General features: G+C 47.5%; 1 protein-coding gene across 4 annotated transcripts in view; it reads right to left on the bottom strand.

Annotated features, from left to right (window-relative positions):
• LOC134343043 (zinc finger protein 687-like) overlaps positions 1-25,563 on the bottom strand; it is an 88,241-nt gene that overhangs the window by 29,988 nt on the left and 32,690 nt on the right. For all 4 annotated transcript variants that reach the window (XM_063041876.1, XM_063041877.1, XM_063041875.1 and 1 more), the window contains exons 3-5: positions 6,253-8,330; positions 4,093-4,271; positions 2,854-3,030 (exon numbers count right to left, since the gene is read on the bottom strand). In XM_063041876.1, coding sequence (XP_062897946.1) covers positions 2,854-3,030; positions 4,093-4,271; positions 6,253-8,310 — 2,414 coding nt within the window. In that variant the 5' untranslated portion in view covers positions 8,311-8,330. The remainder of the gene's footprint in view (positions 1-2,853; positions 3,031-4,092; positions 4,272-6,252; positions 8,331-25,563) is intronic.

Below are 25,563 nucleotides of genomic sequence, written 5' to 3'. Positions count from 1 at the left end.
CCAATAGCCCTTTTCTGGTCCAGCCATGGAGACAGTAAGACGAGCAAACTTGCCAACACCTTTTTGTCAGAAGGCTAAAGAAATTCGGCATGTCCCTGTCCACCCTTACCAACTTTTATTGAGGCATCATAGAAAGTATGGATGAATTACTGCCTGGTACGGCAACTGCTCTATACGTGACCGAAAGAAACTGCAGAGTTGTGTACACACCTCAGCTCATCATGGAAACCAGACCCCCCTCCATGGACTCTATCTACCTTCTCACTGCCGCAGATATTCTCTCCTCTCCCAACGGACAGAAGGTACAAAAGCCTAAAGACACATACTACCAAGCTCAAGGACAACTTCCTCGTTGTTATGAGACTATTAAGCCGATTCCTTGCATGATAAGACCTCACAATCTGCCTTGTGCTGCCCTTGCACCTCATTTTCTGCCTGCACTGCATGTGTTCCGTAACACTTCATTCTGCATTGTTACTGCTTTTCCCCTTCTTGTTACCTTAATGTATTAATGTGATGGGGTGTATGGGATGTCCAGGGAGAGGTAGCACCTCTGACAAAGGGGTTTGTCGTGTCCAATGTGGGGCAGCGCACACACCTCTGGTCCCCACCGGACACTCAGCTCTCACCTGTGGCTCCAAGTAACTGTTTGCATGTGACAGCAGTCACACCCCAGTATACCTCTTTGACAGGTGCGTTAAACCAGGTGAGGGTAGCTGCCGGGCCTTATACCCCAGTGTTAAAGTTAAAGTCTCTCCCGAGCCTTTGTGGCCCATCAGGCCGGAGCTTACGCCAGTTTCTGTGGCGTGAAGCGACTGAGAGTACGAGACTCCACCCCCCCCCCGGATAGGACGCCAGTCTATTGCGAGGTTAACCCCCAGCATTTGCCGGTACCCATTTTCATCTGGGTGGACTGGAGCAGTGTGTGGTTAAGTGCCTTGCTCAAAGACACAACACGCTGCCTTGGCCGAGACTCGAACCCACGACCTTCATATCGTGAGCCCAACGCCCTAACCAGTTGGCCACGTGTCACACTATACCCCAGTGAGATAGAGTCATTTTGCCCTAGCCTGCAAAGTTAGCTCCAGCGGACAGGGCAGAGGAGATCCAGTGGTCAGGAAGGTGGCTGTGCAATGCTCCGTGGAGAGCGAAGGGCATGACATCAGGTCATCCACTGCAACCAAGGAAGACCTCAGTTGTGACATCCACTTGTAGCACCGGAAACGGACTTTCAAGGTCAAGCGAGCAGAACTGCTCCACTGCGACGGCTTTTCCACTTTAAAAACTATAGATGAAAGTCCTTCACTTGCCTAAAAACATGCATCACCAGGCTGCAGGACAGCTTCTATATTATAACAGTATTAAAAGGACTTGATCTCACAATCTAACCTTTTTATGACCTTGCACCTTTTTGTCTACCTGAACTGCATTCTCTGTAGCTGTTGGAAATTATTCTGCACTGTTATTGTTTCACCTTGTACTACCTCAATGCACTATGTAATGATTTGATCTGTATGAACAGAAAGAGCATTAGATCATGAGCTTCTCTTGCATTAAACCATGAACGTTAGATAATGCTGTACCAATATTAGATTATTGAGTTTAGAAGAATGAGGGGAGACCTCATAGAAACATTATGAATGTTAAAAGGCATGGACAGAGTGGATGTGGCAAAGTTGTTTCCCGTGATGGGGGAGTCTAGTACGAGAGGGCATGACTTCAGGATTGAAGGGCGCCCATTCAGAACAGAAATGCGAAGAAATTTTTTTAGTCAGAGGGTGGTGAATCTATGGAATTTGTTGCCACGAGCAGCAGTGGAGGCCAAGTCATTGGGTGTATTTAAGGCAGAGATTGATAGGTATCTGAGTAGCCAGGGCATCAAAGGTTATGGTGAGAAGGCGGGGCAGTGGGACTAAATGGGAGAATGGATCGGCTCATGATAAAATGGCAAAGCAGACTCGATGGGCTGAATGGCCGACTTCTGCTCCTTTGTCTTGTCTTGTGGATGGCCTGGATAATACAAATACCTAAAATACCTATATCAGCACAAGACAAGCTTTTCACTGTAGCGCACGATACATGGCCATAATGAACCAATTGCAATACCTGAGGCGTACCACAACCTGAGCTGTGTGCTCCCATCCAGTGTGAGAGTGTATGTGCCCCCCTCACTGACTTGGGCAGTGGTCATACACGTCACCCTCCATAACCAGGCATGGAATCAAATTTATAATCAAGGTACGTACTGTATACATCACTATTACTACTCCGAGATTCATTTTCTTGTGGGCATTCACAGTAGGACAAAGAAATACAACAGTCAATGAGAAACTACACACAAAGACTGACAAGCAACAAGTGAGCAAAAGACGAACTGCAAATACAATAATAATAAATAAATAAGCTCATAAATAATACTGAGAACATGAGCTGTAGAGTCCTTGAGCCTGTAGTTTGTGGAATCGGTTCAGTGTTGGGGTGAGTGAAGTTATCCACACCGGTTCAGGAGCCTGATGGTTGAAGGGTAGTAACTGTTGCTGAACCTGGTGGTGTGGGACCCATGGCTCTCGTACGTTCTTCTCAATGGCAATAGTGAGGAACAGAGCATAGCTGGATGGTGGGGGTTGTCGATGGTGGATGCTGCTTTCTTGTAGATGAGCTCAGTGATGGGGAGGGCTTTTCCTGTGATGGATTCAGGGATGAGGAAGGGGACACGTGGGGTGCACAGCTAAACAAGCTGGAAGGGACAATGGGAGTTTGGCCCTTGAGTCACAATGACACTGGCTGCTGGTGCCGAGTTGCCACCCTAAGCCCAGGCATTCGCACAGAACCCCCGCCCCTGTTATTACTTACTTGGCCTGCTGACTGACGACACCCGGGTGCTGGGTGTAGATGTGCGAGTGGGCACTCGGCGCAGATTTGAAAGCCATCGGGCATATCGGGCACTTGTGGAAAGCCTCGCAATGCACGTCTTGGATGTGGGACTTGATCGTGTTGATTCCTCCGTACACCACTCCACACTGGGGGCACCTTTATGGGGGGGGGGAGAATAAAAGGGGGAGAAAAAACGACTGTATTTTAACTCACTTCAGGCTGTTACTGAACACACAGCAGTACAGGACAGTACGCTCCCTTGGCCCACGATGTTGTGCCAATCCATACAAGTCTACTCCACATCAATCTAACCCTTCCCTCCTACACAGCCCATAACCCTCCTGTTCTCTTTCATCCACGTGCCTATCTACGAGTCTCTCCGATGTCCCTAATGTACAGTAATTTTCTCTACCACCACCCTGGGCAGAGTGTTCTATGCACTTACCACTCTCCACGCTGCTTCAGGCACCTGATAATTGAAGGGTAATAACTATTGCTCAAGCGGGTGGTGTGGGACCAAAGGCTTCGGTACCTCCTGCCCAACGGCAGCGCTGAGAAGTGAGCATGGCCTGGATGGTGGGGGTGATAAAACAGGGCTCCAAACATACGGCTCAGCCTCTGGGTGTGATATCACCACAGGAATGCTAGCACTACCGGTGCTGTAACACATGACGCAGGGCAGATTTTCCTTGAAGTGCACGGCAAGCTCCCACAATGAGGGATGAAATAACCTTCTGGTGAATTTAGTTGCAGACAGGACACCCCAGTCCGAAACCAGAACAGTGTACACGCTAGAATTGCAAGATAAATGTGAAAATAAAAGTGGGGGGATACTGCATTGTAACGGGTTAAACTCTGTGCTTGTCAAGTGTCTTCACCACTGTGGCCCTGGGTGTACATGAACTAGCTGAAGCAGCTTTGATTATGGGGAAAATATTACGGCAACCTTGGCATACCGAGAACGTGTAAGTCACTTGAAAACTGGCGGGACTCTTGAAGTGCAGTAACACACGACGATTGGTTCAGTGGTTTGAGCTGATACTAGTGTATTGGTGCCACGGATCGAGTGGGAGGTGTGATGTAGTGACAGGGGCCCATACACACCTAGATATGTGTTTTCATGCTTGCTATTCTGTCTTAATAAGAAAGTTTTGTAACCTTTGGGTATAACCTAACGGAGATGAGGAACGAGACCCTGGGAAGGACGCAGGCACCTACTTGTATCCGACCTTGCGGGTGAAATGGAAGCAGACTTCCTTCACGTGAGCTTGAATGTGCGCTGGCCGGCAGACCCCGCCACACTCCGGGCAGATGTACGGTGACTTGTTCTTGTGGAGCCGGTAATGAGCTAAGTAGCTGCACTTGCTGGGGAGTAACATCTGGCAGAGCTGACACACCTGGACAGGGAAGGAAGGGAATGTGGTATTAACTGTCACACTGTGCAGACCAATCACCACCCCACCAGAGGGCAAAACCTCTCTGCAGGCACCAGATAGGATGCAGCACCTTGACATGTTACAGGTGAACCGAATGCGAAGCTGAATTATTGTGGGGGATACAATGCCTTCTGCGGACAGGGGTATCATAGATCATTACAGCACATAAATAGGTCTTTCGGCTCATTTAGTCTGTGCTGATCTGTTGTTCTGCCTAGTCCCATTGACCTGCACATAACTGTGAGGAGACGGAGCAAATGCAGAGATATATCTGTAACCCTGAAGTCTTTATGAATTTATAATTTATTCTAAAATGTAATGTGAGATCCCAGAGTGCTTCACTGGTTTGGATGGAGGATTTACATGAAGTCTTTCTGTGTTTTATGGCAGGGAGTGTACTTATGACAAGGACTATTTTCACAACAGAGAAAACCAGGACACAGCTGTCATGGGGGAAGAAGCCGCAAAAGATAAGTGGACTGATTAAAGAAACCGACGCTACATGCAGATGAAAGAGGAATGTCATTAAGTTGATGAAGTACTCAACTTTGTAAATATAATAAAATGGTCTGTTTTGAGATGTAAGATTGGAGCTATTTTTCCTTGCAAGTAATAAATGCACTAATCTGATCCACTCTAAATTTATTGTAGTTTGTTACTGTATATTAGAAGACCCAGCCGAATGGTAGACGATAGAGGAGGCATCGCGTCGCCGAACGACATCACGAAAGGCACCACGGTCTGCGCCAAGACAGCAGGTGCGGGCAACACCGGAAGAGCATGGAAACAGGTCCTTCGGCCTGAATGGCCTCTGCCAACCGCGTGGTCCACCGAACTAGCCCCATTAGCCCACACTTGGTCCGCAGCACCCTCGATCTCTTCTATCCTCGCACTAATCCAGATGGTGTTTAAATGTTGCTAATGTGGCCACCTCAACTATTATTTCTGGCAGCTCATTCCAAATATGCACCACTCCTCACGTGAAGAATCTGCTCTTGATATCCATTTTAAATCTTTCACCTCTGAACTTAAACCAATGCCTTCTTATTTTAAAACAGTCCCGCTCTGAGAAAAAGACTATTTCCACCCTGTCTGAGCCCCTCACGTTCTTACAGACCTCCATCTGGTTACCCCTCAATCTCCTAGATTCTAGAGAATAACGCCCGAGTCTAAGCAACCTCTCTCTCTGTAACTTGATGACTGTGGCTCCACACCACAGGTCCAGGCAACACCCTGGAAAATCTTTCCAGCACTTGGATGACCAAGGCATTGGAAGCCTAGGGGCCAGAGCTGAGAGAAGAAGAGATTAGGGTAGATAGGTCCTTGGTGATTAACAGAGACATGGTGAGCCAAGGGGATTTTTTCCGTGCTTTATTGTCTCTACACATGGGCATGGAGGAGAGGAGGGGGAGTGTTGCAGTTAGGGAAGGAAGAGGATAAAGAGGGTGGGGCGGCACTGTAGCGTAACGGTTGGTGTAATGCCATTCCAGCGCCAGCTACTTATGTTCAATTCTCGCTGCTGCCCGTGAGGCGTTTGTATGCTCGCCCCGCGGCCGCGTGGGTTTCCTTGCACATCTCAAAGGCATACGGGTTAGTAGGTCAATTGATCACATGGGTATAATTGGGTGGCACGGGCTTAGAGGGACAGAAGGTCCTGCTACCATTTTGTGTCTCTAAATAAAAATACAATAAATAAATATAAGCCAGTGCAACATACATCTGCTGGAGGAACTCAGTGGGTCGAGTAGCATCTATAACGGGTACAACACGTCTCGACAAAATGTTGCATCAGGGCGATATCCCCCACCCGCCCCAGAAATAATGCTCGACCTGCAGAGATCTTCCAGAGGCCAACTGTGGTTGTCTTTTGTGCCCCCAACCACCCACACCCACCCTCATCCGCACCCCCCCCACCAAACGCCCACCACCACTTCTGAGTTACCTGCGCAGCCGAACTGGGGGTCTCCAGCTGGAAGTGGGCAGCCAGACCCACCCGGTCGGGGAAAAGCTGGCCGCACTCGCTGCAGGAGGAGGTGTCACAGTCCACGAGGGCCGGGTCAGGGATGGGGGGCACCACTGGCAAGGCTTGCTCGGCCCCGGCGCCCCTGCTGCCGGCACCGGTGGCCGGTTGGGAGGAGATGGCTGCCGCGTGGGTGGGGGAGGTCGGGTCAGGCTGCCCCACCAACTGGTCCAGGGCGATGGGTTTCATCACCAGATTGGAGCACTGCATGACCAGCCCCCGGTCCTTGTGCTCGCGGGCATGCAGCAGTAAGCTGCAACGGTTGTAGAAGACAATGCGGCGGGCGCAGTGATTGCAGGTGACATCGATGCGCAGGCTGCGGCGCCCGTAGTGCCGGGCCAGGCTCTTCTCCAGGGCAAAGGCATCGCCGCACTCCAGGCACCGGTAGCCACTTGGCGGCAGGGCCAGGCAGCTGTCGGCCGGCGGGCTCAGGTCAGGCTTGTAAGTGGGCAGTGGGTTCTTCCCGTTGAGGAGACGGTGGAAAGCCTCTACTAGAGGGGTCTGGCTGCGGACGGCCGAGCCATTAGCGCCTGGCCCTGCTTTGCACAGTTGGGGAGTGGTGCTGGTGAGGTAGCTAGATCCCAGGGCCAGGGGTTTGGAGGGTGTCCCAGCGGCCACCACTGGCGCCGGGAGGGACTGGGGCACCAGGTTGAGGCTGGCTAGGTGGACGCTCTTGGAGACGGCCTTGGCCGCCCCCTTAGATGGGAGCTGGGTGGCCCTCTGGGCAATGCTGGCTGCCATCAGCATGGCAGAGCTGGCGTCCTGGAAGGTGGAAGTGGGCAGGACGGGACCTTCTGCCAGGGCAGCTCTGCTGAGGGCCTCTGTCCCTTCATGTTGGGAGGGAAGGGGGGTTTCCTCCTCCTCGACTGGGGGCCGTCTAACCTGGCCCCCCTCCTCCTCCTCCTCATCTGCCTCCTCCTCCTCCGCTTCCTCATCTCCGCACTCCCCGCTGGAGCGCAGCTCACCGTCGGACGAGACCCTGGTCACCGTCCGGGTGATCCCCCCTGTGGAAGTCTTGATGGTCTTGATCCGCACCTTCAGTGGGCGGGACGTCCCGGTGGAAGGTGACCCTTCGCTTAAGCCACTGTGTGGGCTCTCGGGCTCCTCCTTGATGGGCCGGCATGGGATGGGAGGTGAAGGGGACTTGGGATCTCCCAGATCCATAGCTGTCTCCTCTGGGGATCTAGGGGAGGTACCCCCCATGGTGGCCGGCCACGGCAGCTCAGGGGAGACAGGGGCAGGAGGGGAGGGAGGGTCATTTCTCGCCTCCCTGGGATCTTCTGATGGGCTGCCTTCCGGCTCACTGCCGACCTCTGACTCCATGTCCGACGGCTTCTCCTCCTCCTCTTCCTCCGATGATCCTTCCTGCCTCTGTTTCTTGACACCTGCTCCAAACTCCCGGGGGTATCCCGGAGCCAGGTCCTTAGCCACCTCCTCGTCGGGATTTGCGGTCTCGGGGTCCGGAGCTACAGGGAAGAGGGTTGAGCACGGAGAGAAGCGCAGGTCCCTCTCTTCGTCTGAATGTTCCTCGGTCTTCACGGCAGCCGGACTCAGTACGGGAGGTCCTTCGGCTTCCTCCTCCCTGTGGGCTACCCCAACTCGCCCTGGCCTGCCTACCCAGCTGTCACAGTCAGAGGCTGGTGACGGCAGCTTTGGCGAGCTGGGAACCGAGGCCAACTCAAAGCCATTGTGCATGGGAGCGGCATCAAAGTGGCAGGCGGCTTCGCTGCCGGTGGGAACGGGAAGGGGAACAGCGTCGCACGGCTTCGGGCTGAGGCTATTCTTGACAATCACGCTGACTGCTGGCTCCTCCGGTGGGGCTGCTGTGGGTTCAATGGGTGGAGCCTTACCGGCAGCCACCGGTGCCTGCTTCACTGGGACATCCTCCTGGCCCGAATCCATGGTGTCCTTTGGATCCAGGTCAGGGATGTCAAAGGCTGCCAACAGGTCATCAAAGTCAGGCGTTGTCATGTCGCCCATCGTAGGAAGTCTAGTTAAACCTGGGAGAGAAGGAGAGAAGGAAGATTAAAAGAGGAAGAGGTCGAAGCATACACTCAGGTACTTCCTGTGTCTAAAAAATGTCTGTTCTCCTCTGATTTTTCTCATTAACAAGACATTTTTACCTACAGAACTGCGGCTCAGTGGATGATTCTTGTTTCTCATATCATTCTCTGAAAATTCTAGAGACTACCGTGCATGATAATCTCAGGAGATCAGCAGTTTGTGAGATACGCAAAGCACCCCATCTGGCACCAACAATCATTTCATGGTCAATATCACTTAGATCACATTTCTTCCCCATTCTGATGTTTGGTCTGAACAAAAACTGAACCTCTTGACCATGTCTGCATGCTTTTATGCATTGAGTTGTTGCCACATGATTGGGTAATTAGATATTTGTATTAATGAGGTGTACCTAATAAAGTGGTCACTGAGTATACAGTGAGGTACATTGTTTGCACCAATGACCAGCACAGTGCAAGAATGTGTTGGGGGCAGACCACAAATGTTGCCACGCTTCCAGTAACATAACACGCCCACAACTTATCCCTAACCCCCACACCTTTGGGATGTGGGAGGAAACTGGAGCACCCTGGAGGAGGTCACAGGGAAAATGTACAAACTCCTTACAGACAGTGGTGGGAATTGAACCCAGGAAACTGGTCCTGCAACAGTGCTACGCTATGGAACGAATTAACCTGCCCACCTTGGATCCAACATGCCTTAACCTTCCAGACTGTGCCAACTACAGAAGTTACAGAGCTGGGAAGGGTTTGAATGAAAAATACCTCAGTCATTCCAATTTTAGCCAATTGTTTGTGTTTGCTAACACAGCAAGATCCAACAACTAGTTAACATCCAGAACACTGGCTTTGTGACAAAGATTGAGAGGCAAGTCTTAATCCAGGATGGCAGGGGGAGTGGGGAGTCTGCAAAACAGTTCTGAGGAGATAGTTACCTCACCCTGAAGCAGCCGGCCTTCACTCAGAAGGTGGTGCTTCTGACACTCCATTCAGCAGTCAAGTGGAAATTCAACCTAGGGTTTTGTGCCTAAACCTCTGGATTAGGAGATGAAGCCCAAGTGTTTGTTGAAACATTGATGGCAGGATGTGACAATGTCCCAGTCCTTTCAGTATGTTCATACAAGTCTAGTTAAATTATTACTGTGTGTTGCTCTGCATTTCTAGCATCTGCAGAATCTCTTGTATCTCTCATATTACTGTTATATGAACACCAAATGAATATCGTTTTCTCAAACTTCCAGTAATTTCTTCCACACTCCCCTTCTGGTTCCCCTCTCATCTCTTCTCTTCTCATCTGCCTATCATTTCCCCCTGGTGCCCCTCCTCCTTTCCTTTCTTCCATGGTCTACTCTCCTCACCTATCAGATTTCTCCTCCTTTCGCTAATTACCTCTTCCACCTATCGCTTCCCAGCTATTCACTTTACCCCAACTCCCCACCCAACCTCCTGGTCTCACCCATCACCTTCCAGCTTGTACTCCTCTTCCTCAGCCACCTTCTTATTCTGGCTTCTGCCCCCTTCCTTTCTAGTCCTGATGAAGGATCTTGGCCTGAAACATTAACTGTTTATTCTGCTCCATAGATACTGTCTGACCTTCTGAGTTTGTCCAATATTTTGTAGTTATCTTACATGCCTAATAACAGCGATGACCAAACGTATTGATCAGTTTCCATCCCACATCACTGCCTTCCCGTTGGCAGAGACAAATTTATTCCAATCTTCTCTGCTTGGCCATGACAGGTTCATAATACGAAACCAATGTGGTCCAAGTTACTGCTGTTTGTTTTTCTACGGAGGAGGGGGTCGGGGATTGTTTTTGCTCTCTTTCTGATGGGAGGGAATGGGGGATTCTGGGGTCTTCTTTTATTTCTTTTACTTTTTCATGTGTATTTCATAGCTACTTGGAGAAGACAAATATCAGAGTTGCAATGTACGTGCATATTTTAACAATAAAATTAACCTTGAAGTTATGCAGATCTAAATGACAGACTGCATCAGCAGGCAGGTTAAACACAGTGATGTTAAGTTTTCACACCATCTATGTCTTAATTTAAAAACACACTTACTAAGGAACCAGCTGTTTGTCTGTTCTCCCCAGCTTTTAGGTTTAGTCAACTGACAATCAAACGCAAGCCAGGAGTTTGGCTTATGTCCAATAAATCAAAAATTCCCCTATTAATTAATGTGGCTCAGAACACTTCTAACTCCCAACTCTGTTCTGTATCTTCAAGGAGCAAGATCACCCATTTTACCTTCTAGCCACCCAGAGTGTACCATAGATTTCATATAGACGTATAGGCATACCTGCTTCTCTATCATAAACACTCCTCGAGCAAGCACATAACACCTTGAGCACTGGAATAGGCCTTTTATTCACATTGTCTGTGCTAAGCTGTATTAACATATAGTTTTAAAAAAATTCTATTGCATTCCCTCTCTCCTGCAAATCCCTGTAAGAAAGTGAATCTCAAGGTCGTAATCTATGTTTGTCATAGTAAACTGCCCTGTGAATAGGCAACGGTGAAATAGGTGGGTTGCTGCATAGTGCGGCTTGCTGGGCAGGAAAGGCTTGTTTCGTGCTGTATATCTAAACAAATAATAAATTTGAACCACAATACCAAGTTAAATTAATCCCACCTGCCTGCTTGTGATCCACATCCCTTCATTCCCCATGTATTTGCTAAGTGCCTGTTAAATATCACTATTCCATCTGCTTCCACCACCCTCCCTGGTAGTGCACCCACTATTCTATGTTTCAAAAAAATGCCCTGTACTTACATCTCCTGTAAACTTACCCCCTTTCATCTTAAAGCCACACCATCCCATATTAGGCATTCCTGCTCTGGGCCACAGACTGATTAATGCTGCACCCTCTCCAAAGCTTCATATCTATACAAATTGTGTTTGCAACCACTTGGCTTGTAGCCTACCACGCCTTGACAAATCAAATGCTCATAAGGAAATTGTCACAAAAAACTGTGGGTCAATTGTTTAAGAAAAATAACAAGATGGCTTGAGTCGCAGAAATAGATTGAGGTGCTTTTATTTACCTCAAAACAAGAAAAACACTGGGGAAAAAATACAGTAATTATATAACCACCCTCAGACTAAACACAAAGGAAAAAAAAACCCAAAGCCTTGGTAACCTGAGGCTTATAACTGCTAAGCCCCTTCCCCTAGACCAACCAAAAGGTAATGAACTCAATTATCCAATTAATGATGGTATCCTCCACCATCAGCACCCCTGTGCAGGCTGCTGCTGCCTCTACATGAGACAGCTCCATGCAGCAGCTCTGGTTCAGACCCGGTCACTATTAGTGCTGGGGATGAGCATTTTACCGAGTGTGCCATGTGCCGTCCGTAATCAGTGACAGGGCTTTGTCACATTAATACAGAGCATTAAATATTTATTTTTATTTAGTGATACTGTACAGATGGAACAGGCCCTTCCGGACCAACAACCAAACAACCCAACTACTTTAACCCTACCCTAATCATAGGACAATTTACAATGACCAATTAACCCACTAACCACATGCACATGGGGAGAATGTGAAACTTTCGTACAAAGGATGCCGGAAAGAAACTCCAACACCTTGAGTTGTATTAACGCCGTGTTGACTCCCAGTTTTTTTTTGTAAGAACCTGCTCTGCATAGATTGGGAGTTGTAATTCTCGTTATTAGCAGTGACCACTCAGAATTATTATTTTTTTTAAAAACTGCAGGTGCTTCAAAATAACTCCAGAAAAACTCAGGTGGTCAGGCAGCATCTATTGGAAGAGGCACACAGATAATGTTTTAGGACCAGGGGCCTTTGCTAAAACTGGAAAAACATTTCATTGGGGTTTGGGTTGTTGAAGGGTGCTAGGTAAATTAAAGAAAACTATCTTAGAATAACTTTTAAAAGCTGTGGAAACATACCCTCTCACTCCTTCAGGGTAACCAGAGAGAAACAAGTTTAATAAATGGAATCTATTTTTTTTATTTCACTTGGAGCCCTTCCAGCTCAATGCGCCCATGCTGCCAACTTACACCTGTGTGACTGGCTACCCTGCATGTCTTTGGGATGTGGGAGGAACCAGTGCACGCAGAGGAAAACCAAGCGGTCACAAGGAGAATGTATGTATTCACAGCAGCTGAATGGAAACCGGGTTGCGGTACTGTAAAAACCATACATTGTGCTGCCCCCTAATGGTTGGATTTATATTATATTTAGCTAGCCCAAGTCCATTGGATCCCCTGCCAAGAAGAATTCCTAAAAATATCACAAGTTAGGACTGATTAGTAGCTCCTACTGACAATTGCCATGAACCAGCCAATCTTAATAGAATAGAATTGAAATATAAAACTATCAGAAATGCCAGAATTGGCCACAGCGACAATCCAAGCCAGTGGGGGCAGGGGAGAGATCAGAATTTGGAGACTGTTGAGAGAAAAATGTAGGAGCCACATGGTATCAGTGGGAAGGCCAGTACTGAATACTCACCATCTGGAATGCCACCCTACTGAACCACTCCAGCTTTTAAAGTGAAAGTACTCCACTAAGGCTCCTTAAGGTTGCCACACCTGGGTGAGGGCAGGGAAGGGGTAGAGGAAGGTGATAGTGGGGATAAGCTCCCACTACCTATTAAATGTTCCCAATTTCATGCATCTCAAATTGCCTCTGACAACCAAGTCCAGCTCCGGCCTTCATGTTGTGACCCAGTTACTAAGCCTGGCAGAACCATTTCTATTGACAGGAGACGGGGTAAAACCAGTGGTACTGGTGTCTTAAAATCAGTCAATCTGAGCAGAAGGGCTCGTCAGCCGTGGTTGGCAGCTCACCTAGAAGGAAATCTCTGATCTCAAACCGCACTGCCTTGCACCTACACCCACTCATGGGGAGGCTTTGGGAGTAAATCTTGAGCCAGCGTCCTTTAGGCAGTCCTACATTGAGGTCAATGATGACTGGCACTCCTGTAACACCAAACTGTATCAGTCACTGCTGTTCCTTAGGATTCATCAGCTGCATCGAGCATGGGAAACAGCTTGCTCTCCCTATCATACTGCCTTGCATACAGAGCTAGGATGCAACATCTATGGTCAACTCCAACCAATGGAGGGCCTCCCCAAGTGTGCACAATGAGGTACAGGATTTAGACACAGGCATAAAGGAAATAAAGGGAAGCTGTCAATTTAACACTTCACCATGGCGAGTCCCAAGCCCAGATCCAAAAGGAGGAGATCTGGGCATGGGCTAGTAGCCTCATCCTATAAAAACCTAGAGCTACAGAAATGCCAAAAGACCTCATCCCTGGAAGAAGAAGGATCTTCACCTAGATGGAAACAACAGGAATTCTGCAGATGCTGGAAATTCAAGCAACACACATAAAAGTTGCTGGTGAACGCAGCAGGCCAGGCAGCATCTCTAGGAAGAGGTGCAGTCGACGTTTCAGGCCGAGACCCTTCGTCAGGACTAACTGAAGGAAGAGTGAGTAAGGGATTTGAAAGTTGGAGGGGGAGGGGGAGATCCAAAATGATAGGAGAAGACAGGAGGGGGAGGGATGGAGCCAAGAGCTGGACAGGTGATAGGCAAAAGGGATACGAGAGGATCATGGGACAGGAAGTCTGGGAAGAAAGACAAGGGGGGCGGGGGACCCAGAGGATGGGCAAGGGGTATATTCGGAGGGACAGAGGGAGAAAAAGGAGAGTGAGAGAAAGAATGTGTGTATAAAAATAAGTAACAGATGGAGTACGAGGGGGAGGTGGGGCATTAGCGGAAGTTAGAAAAGTCGATGTTCATGCCATCAGGTTGGAGGCTACCCAGGCAGAATACAAGGTGTTGTTCCTCCAACCTGAGTGTGGCTTCATCTTTACAGTAGAGGAGGCCGTGGATAGACATGTCAGAATGGGAATGGGATGTGGAATTAAAATGTGTGGCCACTGGGAGATCCTGCTTTCTCTGGCGGACAGAGCGTAGATGTTCAGCAAAGCAGTCTCCCAGTCTGCGTCGGGTCTCGCCAATATATAAAAGGCCACATCGGGAGCACCGGACGCAGTAAATCACCCCAGCCCAGTCCCCCATTTCACGTACATCTGCTCTCACTCCATCCTCCCGCCACCCCACTAGGAATAGGGTTCCCCTGGTCCTCACCTACCACCCCACCAGCCTCCGGGTCCAACATATTATTCTCCGTAACTTCCGCCACCTCCAACGGGATCCCACCACTAAGCACATCTTTCCCTCCCCCCCTCTCTCTGCATTCCGCAGGGATCGCTCCTTACGCAACTCCCTTGTCCATTCGTTCCCCCCCCATCCCTCCCCACCGATCTCCCTCCTGGCACTTATCCGTGTAAGCGGAACAAGTGCTACACATGCCCTTACACTTCCTCCCTTACCACCATTCAGGGCCCCAGACAATCCTTCCAGGTGAGGCAACACTTCACCTGTGAGTCAGCTGGGGTGATATACTGCGTCCGGTGCTCCCGATGTGGCCTTTTATATATTGGCGAGACCCGACGCAGACTGGGAGACCACTTTGCTGAACATCTACGCTCTGTCCGCCAGAGAAAGCAGGGTCTCCCAGTGGCCACACATTTTAATTCCACATCCCATTCCCAATCTGACATGCCTATCCACGGCCTCCTCTACTGTAAAGATGAAGCCACACTCAGGTTGGAGGAACAACACCTTATATTCCATCTGGGTAGCCTTCAACCTGATGGCATGAACATCGACTTCTCTAACTTCCGCTAATGCCCCACCTCCCCCTCGTACCCCATCTGTTACTTATTTTTATACACACATTCTTTCTCTCACTCTTTTTCTCCCTCTGTCCCTCTGAATATACCCCTTGCCCATCCTCTGGGTCACCCCCCCCCGTCTTTCTTCCCGGACCTCCTGTCCCATGATCCTCTCGTATCCCTTTTGCCTATCACCTGTCCAGCTCTTGGCTCCATCCCTCCCCCTCCTGTCTTCTCCTATCATTTTGGATCTCCCCCTCCCCCTCCAACTTTCAAATCCCTTACTCACTCTTCCTTCAGTTAGTCCTGACGAAGGGTCTCGGCCTGAAACGTCGACTGTACCTCTTCCTAGAGATGCTGCCTGGCCTGCTGCGTTCACCAGCAACTTTTATGTGTGTTGCTTCACCTAGATGGGCTACACCTGGGAACAACTTGAAAGACTGGTGCAGGACAGAGGACTCTGGTGAGCTGCTGTCTGTGGTCTAAGCCGCAGTAGGGGCGATGGGCTTAATTAACTAACAATTTAAAGTGAGGCATTTAGTCTTTCAAGCCATGCTTGTTCTTTCCTGATTCTGGATACCCTAGAATATCTTACATTCTGCAGCCAACGTCACTTAAAGAGATACAGCCCAGTAAGAGGCCCTTCTGGCCCAAACAGCCTGGACCATACAATTACATCCATGTAACTAATTAACCTACCAACCTGTACACCTTTGTAATGTGGGAGGAAACCCACACGGTCACAGAGAGAACGTACAAACTCCTTACTGACAACTGCGGAACTGAAACCAGAACCCTGCACTGTAATGGCGTTACGCTAGCCACTATGCTACCATCACCTGGACAGATATTCAGGCTGAGGAGAACTAGGAAGCGCTATTGGATAGAATACCACACATTGGATATTTCTACACTGGGTACCTACGACAGGATGTTCTCAAGGATTCTCAGCGATAATGACTGGCTCCCAGTAAAGCATAATTTCGCCTCCACTGAGGTAACGACAAGTCAGATTGAATTCTAGGGTCACTGTTGAAACACCCAAGTCTTGAAAGTGATTTGCTTGAATGATAAGTGTGAGAGAGAAATGGAGAATCTTTGCTTAAAGATTTCCACTATCCTGAGTAAAAATTCTCATCAAACAAGCAACCACATCAATGAAAAGGGGGAATGGAAAATCAAAGGTCCAGAGGAGATTGGTTTCTTGAAAATACTGTTAAACTGACAAATTCCCTGAGGGTCAAGCACCCAGTGGTTCAGTAGTAGTAGTCATTGTGCAATCACTCGAGTCGAGCATGATATTCTCCTGAGGGATTGTCTATTGGTGGGTCTTCAGGTGACTGTAGAGACTGACCAGGGATCCACATATCATGGTGCAGTGTGGACACGAGTAAGCAGTGGATGTGGTTAGTGGTTGGGACCTTTGCTTGTTTAGTCTCTCCTTTCAGAGCTGCTCCACACAGCACTGAAAGGCCCTTCAGCCCAAGTACTCCTGACTATCAAAAACACTAATCTCAAAGAACACAAATTAGTTAAACATTACTCTTCTGATGTCGTGAGCTGGATGCAGCTTTGCAGCAATCCAATAACTGCTCAGTCTTACACCAGGCGTGATTGACATGACAGAAAAGCCAAAGACCTGCTGTCTGCGAAACAGAGTCCACTGGCAGGTGGAGGCCGACGATGGCCTATCCTGGCATTAGAGAACTGTGTAGACGGGTGAGTGGGTGGGAGGAAGGAATAGCTGCTGCTGCCTTTGCTCTGCCAAGCACGATGGGTACGTTACGTTGGTGTTGGAATGTGTGGCCACACTTGCAGACTGCCCCCAGCACAACCTCGAGCAAGTGGTTGTAAATTTCACTTTCTATTATGCTATACACTTGATAAAAATAAAACTGAATCCAAATCTGAAATCTATTATGGAAGAACTTTTGGAATTTCCCCCCCCCCCCCAAGTTCCCGATGGAGGACTCACGTCACACCTCGAGTGTGTGGGGCTTCCTGCTCCTGACAGCTTTAGAAAGGGAGCATTGCAAAGAGCAGGGAGCAGAATGCATTTAGTCAAGCAATATTAAAAAAAATACAGGCCTACTCCCACAGACTGTACTCTTTATTATCTCCATCTTTAAGCTTTGTCGGAGGGGATACCTTCACATGCCAATGTCACACACTTCACACCAAACTTGTATACAGCTATGTGGGAATTTTCACTCCCCACGCTCCCAGGTTTTATTGTGAATACATGAGCTGTGACATCATTTGTTCCTAGGAGCCTCGAGGCTCTCTCTGTTTCACACACACACATTCTCCCTCTCTGACCCTCACTGGGAGATGGATCTCTCCCTCCCCCATACACACACACAGTGACCCTCTGACACATACACCACCCCTCCCACTTTCTCAGAATCACAGGCACAAAATTTAATACAGCAGGAACAGGACTGACAGCAGACGGAAGGCGAGGCAACTCTAATCTGAGGGAACTGACTGTAGCTATTAAAAGTACATACACAAAAGGAATAATAAAAAAGGCAGGATATGAAGGGCCCCTTTGACCTTTCAATTACGTCTCGTCAGAGTCTACATTTATCACATCTACATTGAAACATACAGTGAGATGCATCATTTTCATTAACAACCAAAAGAATGACCACCTCTGACCCGAGGAGTGGGTTCCTCCACACACCACCAATCCCAGCCTCCAGGAGCCTGCCTCTTCCCACCTTGGACTTGACACCGACAATCACAGCGTATAGAACAGGAGCAGAATTAGCCATTCGCCCTACTGGGTGCGCTATGATCGTGGTTGATTCATTTTTCCCTAACCCTAAACCTAACCCCCTCTTTAGCAATCAAGAACCGACCAATCTCTGCCCTAAGTACTCTATTCCCCAGACTGCAGAAGAATAAGGGGGGATTTGATTGAGGTATACTAAATTATGAGGGGGATAGAGGCGAATGTATACATACTTCTTTTAATCCAGGTTGGGAAAGACTAGAACTAGAGGTCATTGGTTAGGGGTGAAAGGTGAAACATTTACCAGGAACCTGAGGGAGAAATTTCTTCACTCAGAGGGTGGTGAGAGTGTGGAATGAGCTGCCAGTGGAGGTGGTGGATGTAGGTTCAGTTGTAACATTTAAGGTAAGTTTAAATAGGTACATGAATGAGAGATATGGAGAGCTATGGTCAGGATGTAGGTAGATGGGCCCAGACTGGCACAGATTAGATGGGCCAAAAGGCCTGCTTCTGCATTGTAGTACTCTATGACAACACATTCTAGAATCAACATAGCATGCCTACCATATTCAGCAGAACAAGCAACAAGAACAGGCCATAGTAGTTTCCTTTGAAAACACAGAATAAAGGTGTCTCTGGGTTATGCACACCTGCTTATAAATCAGCCTTAGTTGCATCACTGGTACGAAGGGGCTACTGCACAGGATCAGAAATAGCTGCTAAAAGTTGCAAACTCAGCCGCCCCATCATGGGCACCAGCCTCCCCAGCATCCAATACACCTTCAAAAGGCAACAGCCATCACTAAAGAGCCTTGTCACCCAGGACATGCTCTCTTCTCATTGCTGCTATCAAGAAGGTGGTACAAGAGCCTGAAGACACACTCTCAATGTCAACTTTTCCTTCCATGTTAATGTTTCCATCCAGGGGGTCAGTGTGGACATGGTGGAGGATTACAAATACCTAAGGATACGAATTGACAATAAACTGGACTGATCAAAGAACACTGAGGCTGTCTACAAGAAGGGTCAGAGCCATCTCTATTTCCTGAGGAGACTGAGATACTTTGACATCTGCCGGACGATGCTGAGGATGTTCTACGAGTCTGTGGTAGCCAGTGCCATCATGTTTGCTGTTGTGTGCTGGGGCAGCAGGCTGAGGGTAGCAGACACCAACAGAATCAACAAACTCATTCGTAAGGCCAGTGATGTTGTGGGGATGGAATTGAACTCTCTGACGGTGGTGTCTGAAAAGAGGATGCTGTCCAAGTTGCATGCCATCTTGGACAATGTCTCCCATCCACTACATAATGTACTGGGTGGGCACAGGAGTACATTCAGCCGGAGACTCATTCCACCGAGATGCAGCACTGAGCGTCATAGGAAGTCATTCCTGCCTGTGGCCATCAAACTTTACAACTCCTCCCTTGGACGGTCAGACACCCTGAGCCAATAGGCTGGTCCTGGACTTATTTCCTGGCATAATTTACATACTACTATTTAACTATTTATGGTTTTATTACTATTTAATTATTTATGGTGCAACTGTAACGAAAACCAATTTCCCCCGGGATCAATAAAGTATGACTATGACTATAACTTCATCCCCTCTGCCATCAGATTTCCAAATGGACAATGAATCCATGTACACTACCTCATTTGTTTTTTTGCACTACTTATCTAATTTAAAATTTTATATATATTTACTTCTTGTAATTTGTTTTGTTTATTATGTATTGTAATGTACTGCTGCAGCAAAACAACAAGTTTCACGACATACCTTAGTGATATTAAACCTGGTTCTGATACAAAAGAGCTTCCATAACATTATTAAATTCAGAAGTCCAATACACACACTCATGTTCATAGCTACGAATGGTCCAACTAGCTTCCTCTTCATCTCCACCATTAGTAATTGTCCTTACCAATACAATGTACTTTAAATGCCATTTAATGTATTACAACACTATGGAGTGAGGCCAGCAAATCAAGTGATTTTCATTACATTGCTGACTTCAGGACAAGATTGACAAGGACATCTGTACAAATGGTGCCAGTTTGTTATCCAGGGACAGCCTGTGGTCAGGACCAAGACTGTTGGCATTAATACTGGCATCCATGCAGGCGTAAGGATCAGAATTCTGAGCAACACACACAAAATGCTGGGGGAATTCAGCAGGTCAGGCAGCATCTACGGAAAAGAGTACAGTCGACGTTTCAGGTCGAGACCCTTCATCAGGACCAGAGTCAAAAAAGATGAGCAGTCAGAGCCTGGAGGTGGGAGGAGGGGAGGGTGAAACACAAGGTGATAGGTGAGACCAGAATGAAGGAAAGAGCTGGGAAGCTGATTGGTGAAAGGGATATGGGGCTGGAGAAGGGGAAAATCAAATAGGAGTGGACAGAAGGCCATGAAAGGAAGAAAAAGGGTGAGGAGCACTGGAGGGAGGCGATGGGCAGGCAAGGAGATAAGGTGAGAAGGGGAAAAAGGGGATGGGGAATAACTCCTCTTTTTTCTTCAATCCATGGCCTTTTGTCTTCTCCTGATTCCCCCTTCTCTAGCCCTGTGTCTCTTTCACCAATCAACTTCCAACTTCCCAGCTCTTTATTTCACCCCCCCCAGTTTCACTTTATCACCTTACGTTTCTTCTTCCCCTCCCCCCACCTTCTACTCTGACTCGTCATCTTTTTTCCCTCCTGTCCTGCTAGATGCTGCCTGGCCTGCTGAGTTCCTTCAGCATTTTGTGTGTGTTGCTCGGATTTCCAGCTTCTGCAGATTTTCTCTTGTTTGCGATAGGATCACAATTCTGATCACTTTTTAATTACTTAAAGAAGTGGTCACATGTGGATGTAAACAGGGACCCCAGAACTGAACCCGCCAGTTGAAGAGAGGACAACAGCCCAGGACAAAATCATCTTAGCGAGAATATTTGAAGAAGCAGGTCGGCTGGGAAAGGAGATGATTATATATGCACATACTCAAACTCCTTTACGAGCCATCTAAAAACACTCAAAGCAATTTAGCTACTGCCAGAATGCTGTCAAAATTATGTGTTGTACAACTTGTGCCAGACAACAGCTGGGTGATTTTTACTGCAACACATTGCACGTGATCACCAAGTCCTGTTTACATTTGACCAGTACTATTCCTTGATGTGCCCCCAATTGCAGGAAGAGTACTGCCTAGACTTGAGAAACATTAATGCAGGTTGGCCTTAGTTTAAGCTGTGCTCTATGAACTTTACGGGTGTCGCACACCAGGTAATATCAGACCCAAACCAGAGACCGATTATCATCTTTATTTGTCACATGTACATTGCAACATCATGAAATGTGTTGTTTGTGTCAATGACCACAGTCTGAAGATGTGCTGAGGGCAACCTGCAAGATAATTTATTTGGTGAGACCACACCTAGAGTATTGTGTGCAGTTTTGATCCCCTAATCTGAGGAAAGACATTCTTGCCATAGAGAAGGTTCACCAGATTGATTCCTGGGATGGCAAGGCTTTCATATGATGAAAGACTGGATCGACTAGGCTTATACTCTCTGGAATTTAGAAGATTGAGGGGGGATCTGATTGAAACGTATAAAATTCTAAAGGGATTGGACAGGCTAGGTGAAGGAAGATTGTTCCCAGTGTTGGGGAAGTCCAGAACGAGGGGTCACAGTTTGAGGATAAAGGGGAAGCCTTTTAGGACTGAGATGAGGAAAAACTTCTTCACACAGAGAGTGGTGAATCTGTGGAATTCTCTGCCACAGGAAACAGTTGAGGCCAGTTCATTGGCTATATTTAAGAGGGAGTTAGATATGGCCCTTGTGGCTAAAGGGATCAGGGGGTATGGAGAGAAGGCAGGTACAGGGTTCTGAGTTGGATGATCAGCCATGATCGTACTGAATGGCGGTGCAGGCTCGAAGGGCCGAATGGCCTACTCCTGCACCTATTTTCTATGTTTTAACCAATTTCCCCCGGGATCAATAAAGTATGACTATGTTTTCTATGTTTCTATGTCCAGATGTCTTAGTTTCTCTCACTCTCAGCCGGTTTCCTTGCATTACCCTTCACAGCCATAGATCAGAAGACTAGCTTTATTTGTCACATGTACATTGAAACATATGTGAAATGCGTCAAAGACCTACATACCGAGGATGTGCTGAGAGCAGCCCACAGGCATCACTGTCATGTCTTTGGAGTGTGGAAGGAAACTGGAGCACCCAGAGGAAACCCACGGTCATGGGAAGAACATACAAACTTTACAGACAGCTTTGGGAACTGAACGCTGATTTTGCAACTGTAAATCGCTATGCTAACCGCTACGCTACTGTGCGGCCACAACATGCCAGCATTTTAACATGACAGAAGGAGAAGTGACTTGTTCTCTCCTATCAGTCACATTCACTTCACCCTGCACCCTTACCCATCCATCCATGTCTCTAACCATCCATCCAATGTGCAGGGCCATTGTACGAAGGAATAACAGGAGATGAGATTGTTTTGCATCTTTGTACCTAGCTCTGGCCCTTAACCCTTGAACCTAGGGGGTAGCTGATGGGAAGGTGGGGGGGGGTGGAGAATAAATCAGTTTGGATAGGATTAGTGTGAATATGGCTGTTGGATGATTGTGGCAGGCTTTGGGCTAAAAGGTCTGTTAATATGTTGTAACTCACTCAATTTACAGGACAAAACAAGATCTACGTTAGCAATTATGCTCCTTGCAAGATATGCCTAAATCTAAAGGCCTATACTCTCGACCAGTTACTCAGCAACATGGCATGACTCGTATTGCATCAGAGCTCAATATATCTGTGGCTACCTCGACACTGAAAACACAGCTGCTTCTGCCATTGTATAAAACAACTGTGATGTTTATTTCCACGAGCTCCTTCGACAACTAACTAGCACACACATTGTACAAAGCAGCAATGGGAAAGCGTTTGAAGAAATAAGAGGGCCGGTGGTTGAGAGTTACATTTCCACGCCCCCTGCCTTCTGAAGCAGTTCACAAGCCCTGAAATAAGTACAAATTTCAAAATAAATTTATTATCAAAGAACACAAAGGTCAGAAGGCTTTTACTTTTGTATTTACATTTGATTTGCACAGTTTGTCATCTTGCACATTGGTTGTTTGCCCACCTGAGTGCAGGTTTTCACTGATTCTATTGCATTTCTTTGCATCTACTGTGAATGTCCACAAGAAAGTGAATCCCAGGGTAGTATACGGTGGCATGCATGTCCTTCAATAATAAATTTATTTTGAACATGTATGTTAGCATTTACTACCTTGTCCTGCACATTTACTGGGGGGGGGGGGGGGGGAGAGAGAGGAAATACAATAGAATTTACAAAAAAAGTACTGACTAACAATGTGCAAAAGAAGACGAACTGCAAATAAAAAAGTACTGAAACACTAGTTGTAAGGAACCCTTGAAAGTGAGCCTGCAGGTTGTGGAATCAGTTCAGAGTTGTGGTGAGAGAAGTCATCCTCACTGGTTCAGGATAATAACTGTTCCTGAACTTGGTGGCGTGGGACCCAAGGCTTTTGAACCTCCTGCCTGATGGTAGCAATGAGAAGACAGCATGGCCTGGATGGGGGGTGGGGGGGGGGGTGATTATGCTGCTTTCTTGTGGCAGCATTCCATGTAAATATAGCCAGTGGTGGGACGGGTTTTGCCTATGATGGACTGAATTGTATCCACCACTTTCTAAAGCTTTTCTGTTACATAGAACATAGAATAGTACAGCACAGTACAGGCCCTTCGGCCCACAATGTTGTGCCAACCCTCAAACCCTGCCTCCCATATAAGCCCCCACCTTAAATTCCTCCATATACCTGTCTAATAGTCTTTTAAACTTCACTAGTGTATCTGCCTCCACCACTGACTCAGGCAGTGCATTCCATGCACCAACCACTCTGAGTAAAAAACCTTCCTCTAATATCCCCCTTGAACTTCCCACCCCTTACCTTAAAGCCATGTCCTCTTGTATTGAGCAGTGGTGCACTGGGGAAGAGGTGCTGGCTATCCACTCTATCTATTCCTCTTATTATCTTGTACACCTCTATCATGTCTCCTCCCATCCTCCTTCTCTCCAAAGAGTAAAGCCCTAGCTCCCTTAATCTCTGATCATAATGCATACTTTCTAAACCAGGCAGCATCCTGGTAAATCTCCTCTGTACCCTTTCCAATGCTTCCACATCCTTCCTATAGTGAGGTGACCAGAACTGGACACAGTACTCCAAGTGTGGCCTAACCAGAGTTTTATAGAGCTGCATCATTACATCGCGACTCTTAAACTCTTAACCCTAGACTTATGAAAGCTAACACCCCATAAGCTTTCTTAACTACCCTATCCACCTGTGAGGCAACTTTCAGGGATCTGTGGACATGTACCCCGAGATCCCTCTGCTCCTCCACACTACCAAGTATCCTGCCATTTACTTTGTACTCTGCCTTGGAGTTCTCGCGCAGTGGTGTTTCCACAGCAGGCCATGAGGCAACCAGTTAGGATATTCTCCCATGTGCACTTATAGAACTCGGTCGAAGCTTTTGGTGACACATCGAATCTACGCAGCTTGCTGTGAGTATGTTACTTCTTTCTGCTTGGAGATTAAAAGGCAGCATGGTTACATCTAATAGCCAGTGGACCAGAAACAGTCACCAGCACCTAAGTGTCATCACAAAAAAGGCACGACAACTCCTCTACTTTCTTACACGTTTGCAGAGATTCAGCATGTCACCAAAGTTACTGACAAGCTTCTATAGATGCACGGCGGAGTGTCCTGACTGACTACATCACAGCCTGGTATAGAAAAACCAATGGGAAACACTACAGAGTGGGGGATACAGGCCAGTCCATCACAGTTAAAGCCTTCCCAGCTTTGAGTTTATTATGTGGAGCGCTGCACAAGAAAGCAACGTACATCAAGGACCCCCACCATCCAGGCTATGTACTCTTCTCGTTGCTACCATCAGTAGGAGGTACAAGAGCCTTAGACCCCACACCACCAAGTTCAGGAACAGTTATTACCCTACAAACATCAGGCTCTTCAACTGGCATGGATAACTTCACTCACTACTACTCTGAAATGATTTTTACAACCTATAGATTCACTTTCAAGGACTCCTTATAATTCATATGCTCATTATTATGTTTTGTACAATTTGTCTTCTTTTGCACATTGGTTGCTTATCAATCCTTGTTTTTTTTCCTAGATTATATTGTATACTGTATTATACAATTATACTGTAAATGCCTGTAAGAGAATAAATCTCAGGGTAGTATGTGGTATCATATACATACTTTGAGAATAAATTTACTTTGAACTTTAAAACAGGGTGCACACTTCCACAGCTCAGTCAATACACAGGATCCCCCTCCAAACTATCCCTGCATTAATGCTGCCCACTTTATCTGGGCTGCGACCAGATGATAGCTTCCCCAGCAAGTACTTGGATCTGCCCGGAACAGCAGATGCTCATGGAAGCCGGGAAAGAAATGACCTCTGCATTTCTCAGCTTCATGCAGCTTCAAGCTTGGTTGATGCTGGTTGGAGGTCAAGTCAAGAGTGAACATGGATAATGGAACACAAGATACTAGCATCAGATCCTCCCTCTCCCCACCCAACCAACTCCTCCCTATCTGTAGCTCCCATTGTACCTTCTGCTGTATCAGAAGGTCCCAAAGGATTCACAGTCAATAAGTAGCTCCAAAAGGAGGTTGCCATTGCCACTTTCTAAACGCAGCAGGCATACTGG

This window comes from Mobula hypostoma, chromosome 2 (genome assembly GCF_963921235.1).
Source record: "Mobula hypostoma chromosome 2, sMobHyp1.1, whole genome shotgun sequence".
In the NCBI taxonomy this organism is placed as follows: Eukaryota; Metazoa; Chordata; class Chondrichthyes; order Myliobatiformes; family Myliobatidae; genus Mobula; species Mobula hypostoma.
Note: the sequence above shows the minus strand (reverse complement) of the source record. Positions and strands in the feature narration are given on the sequence as shown.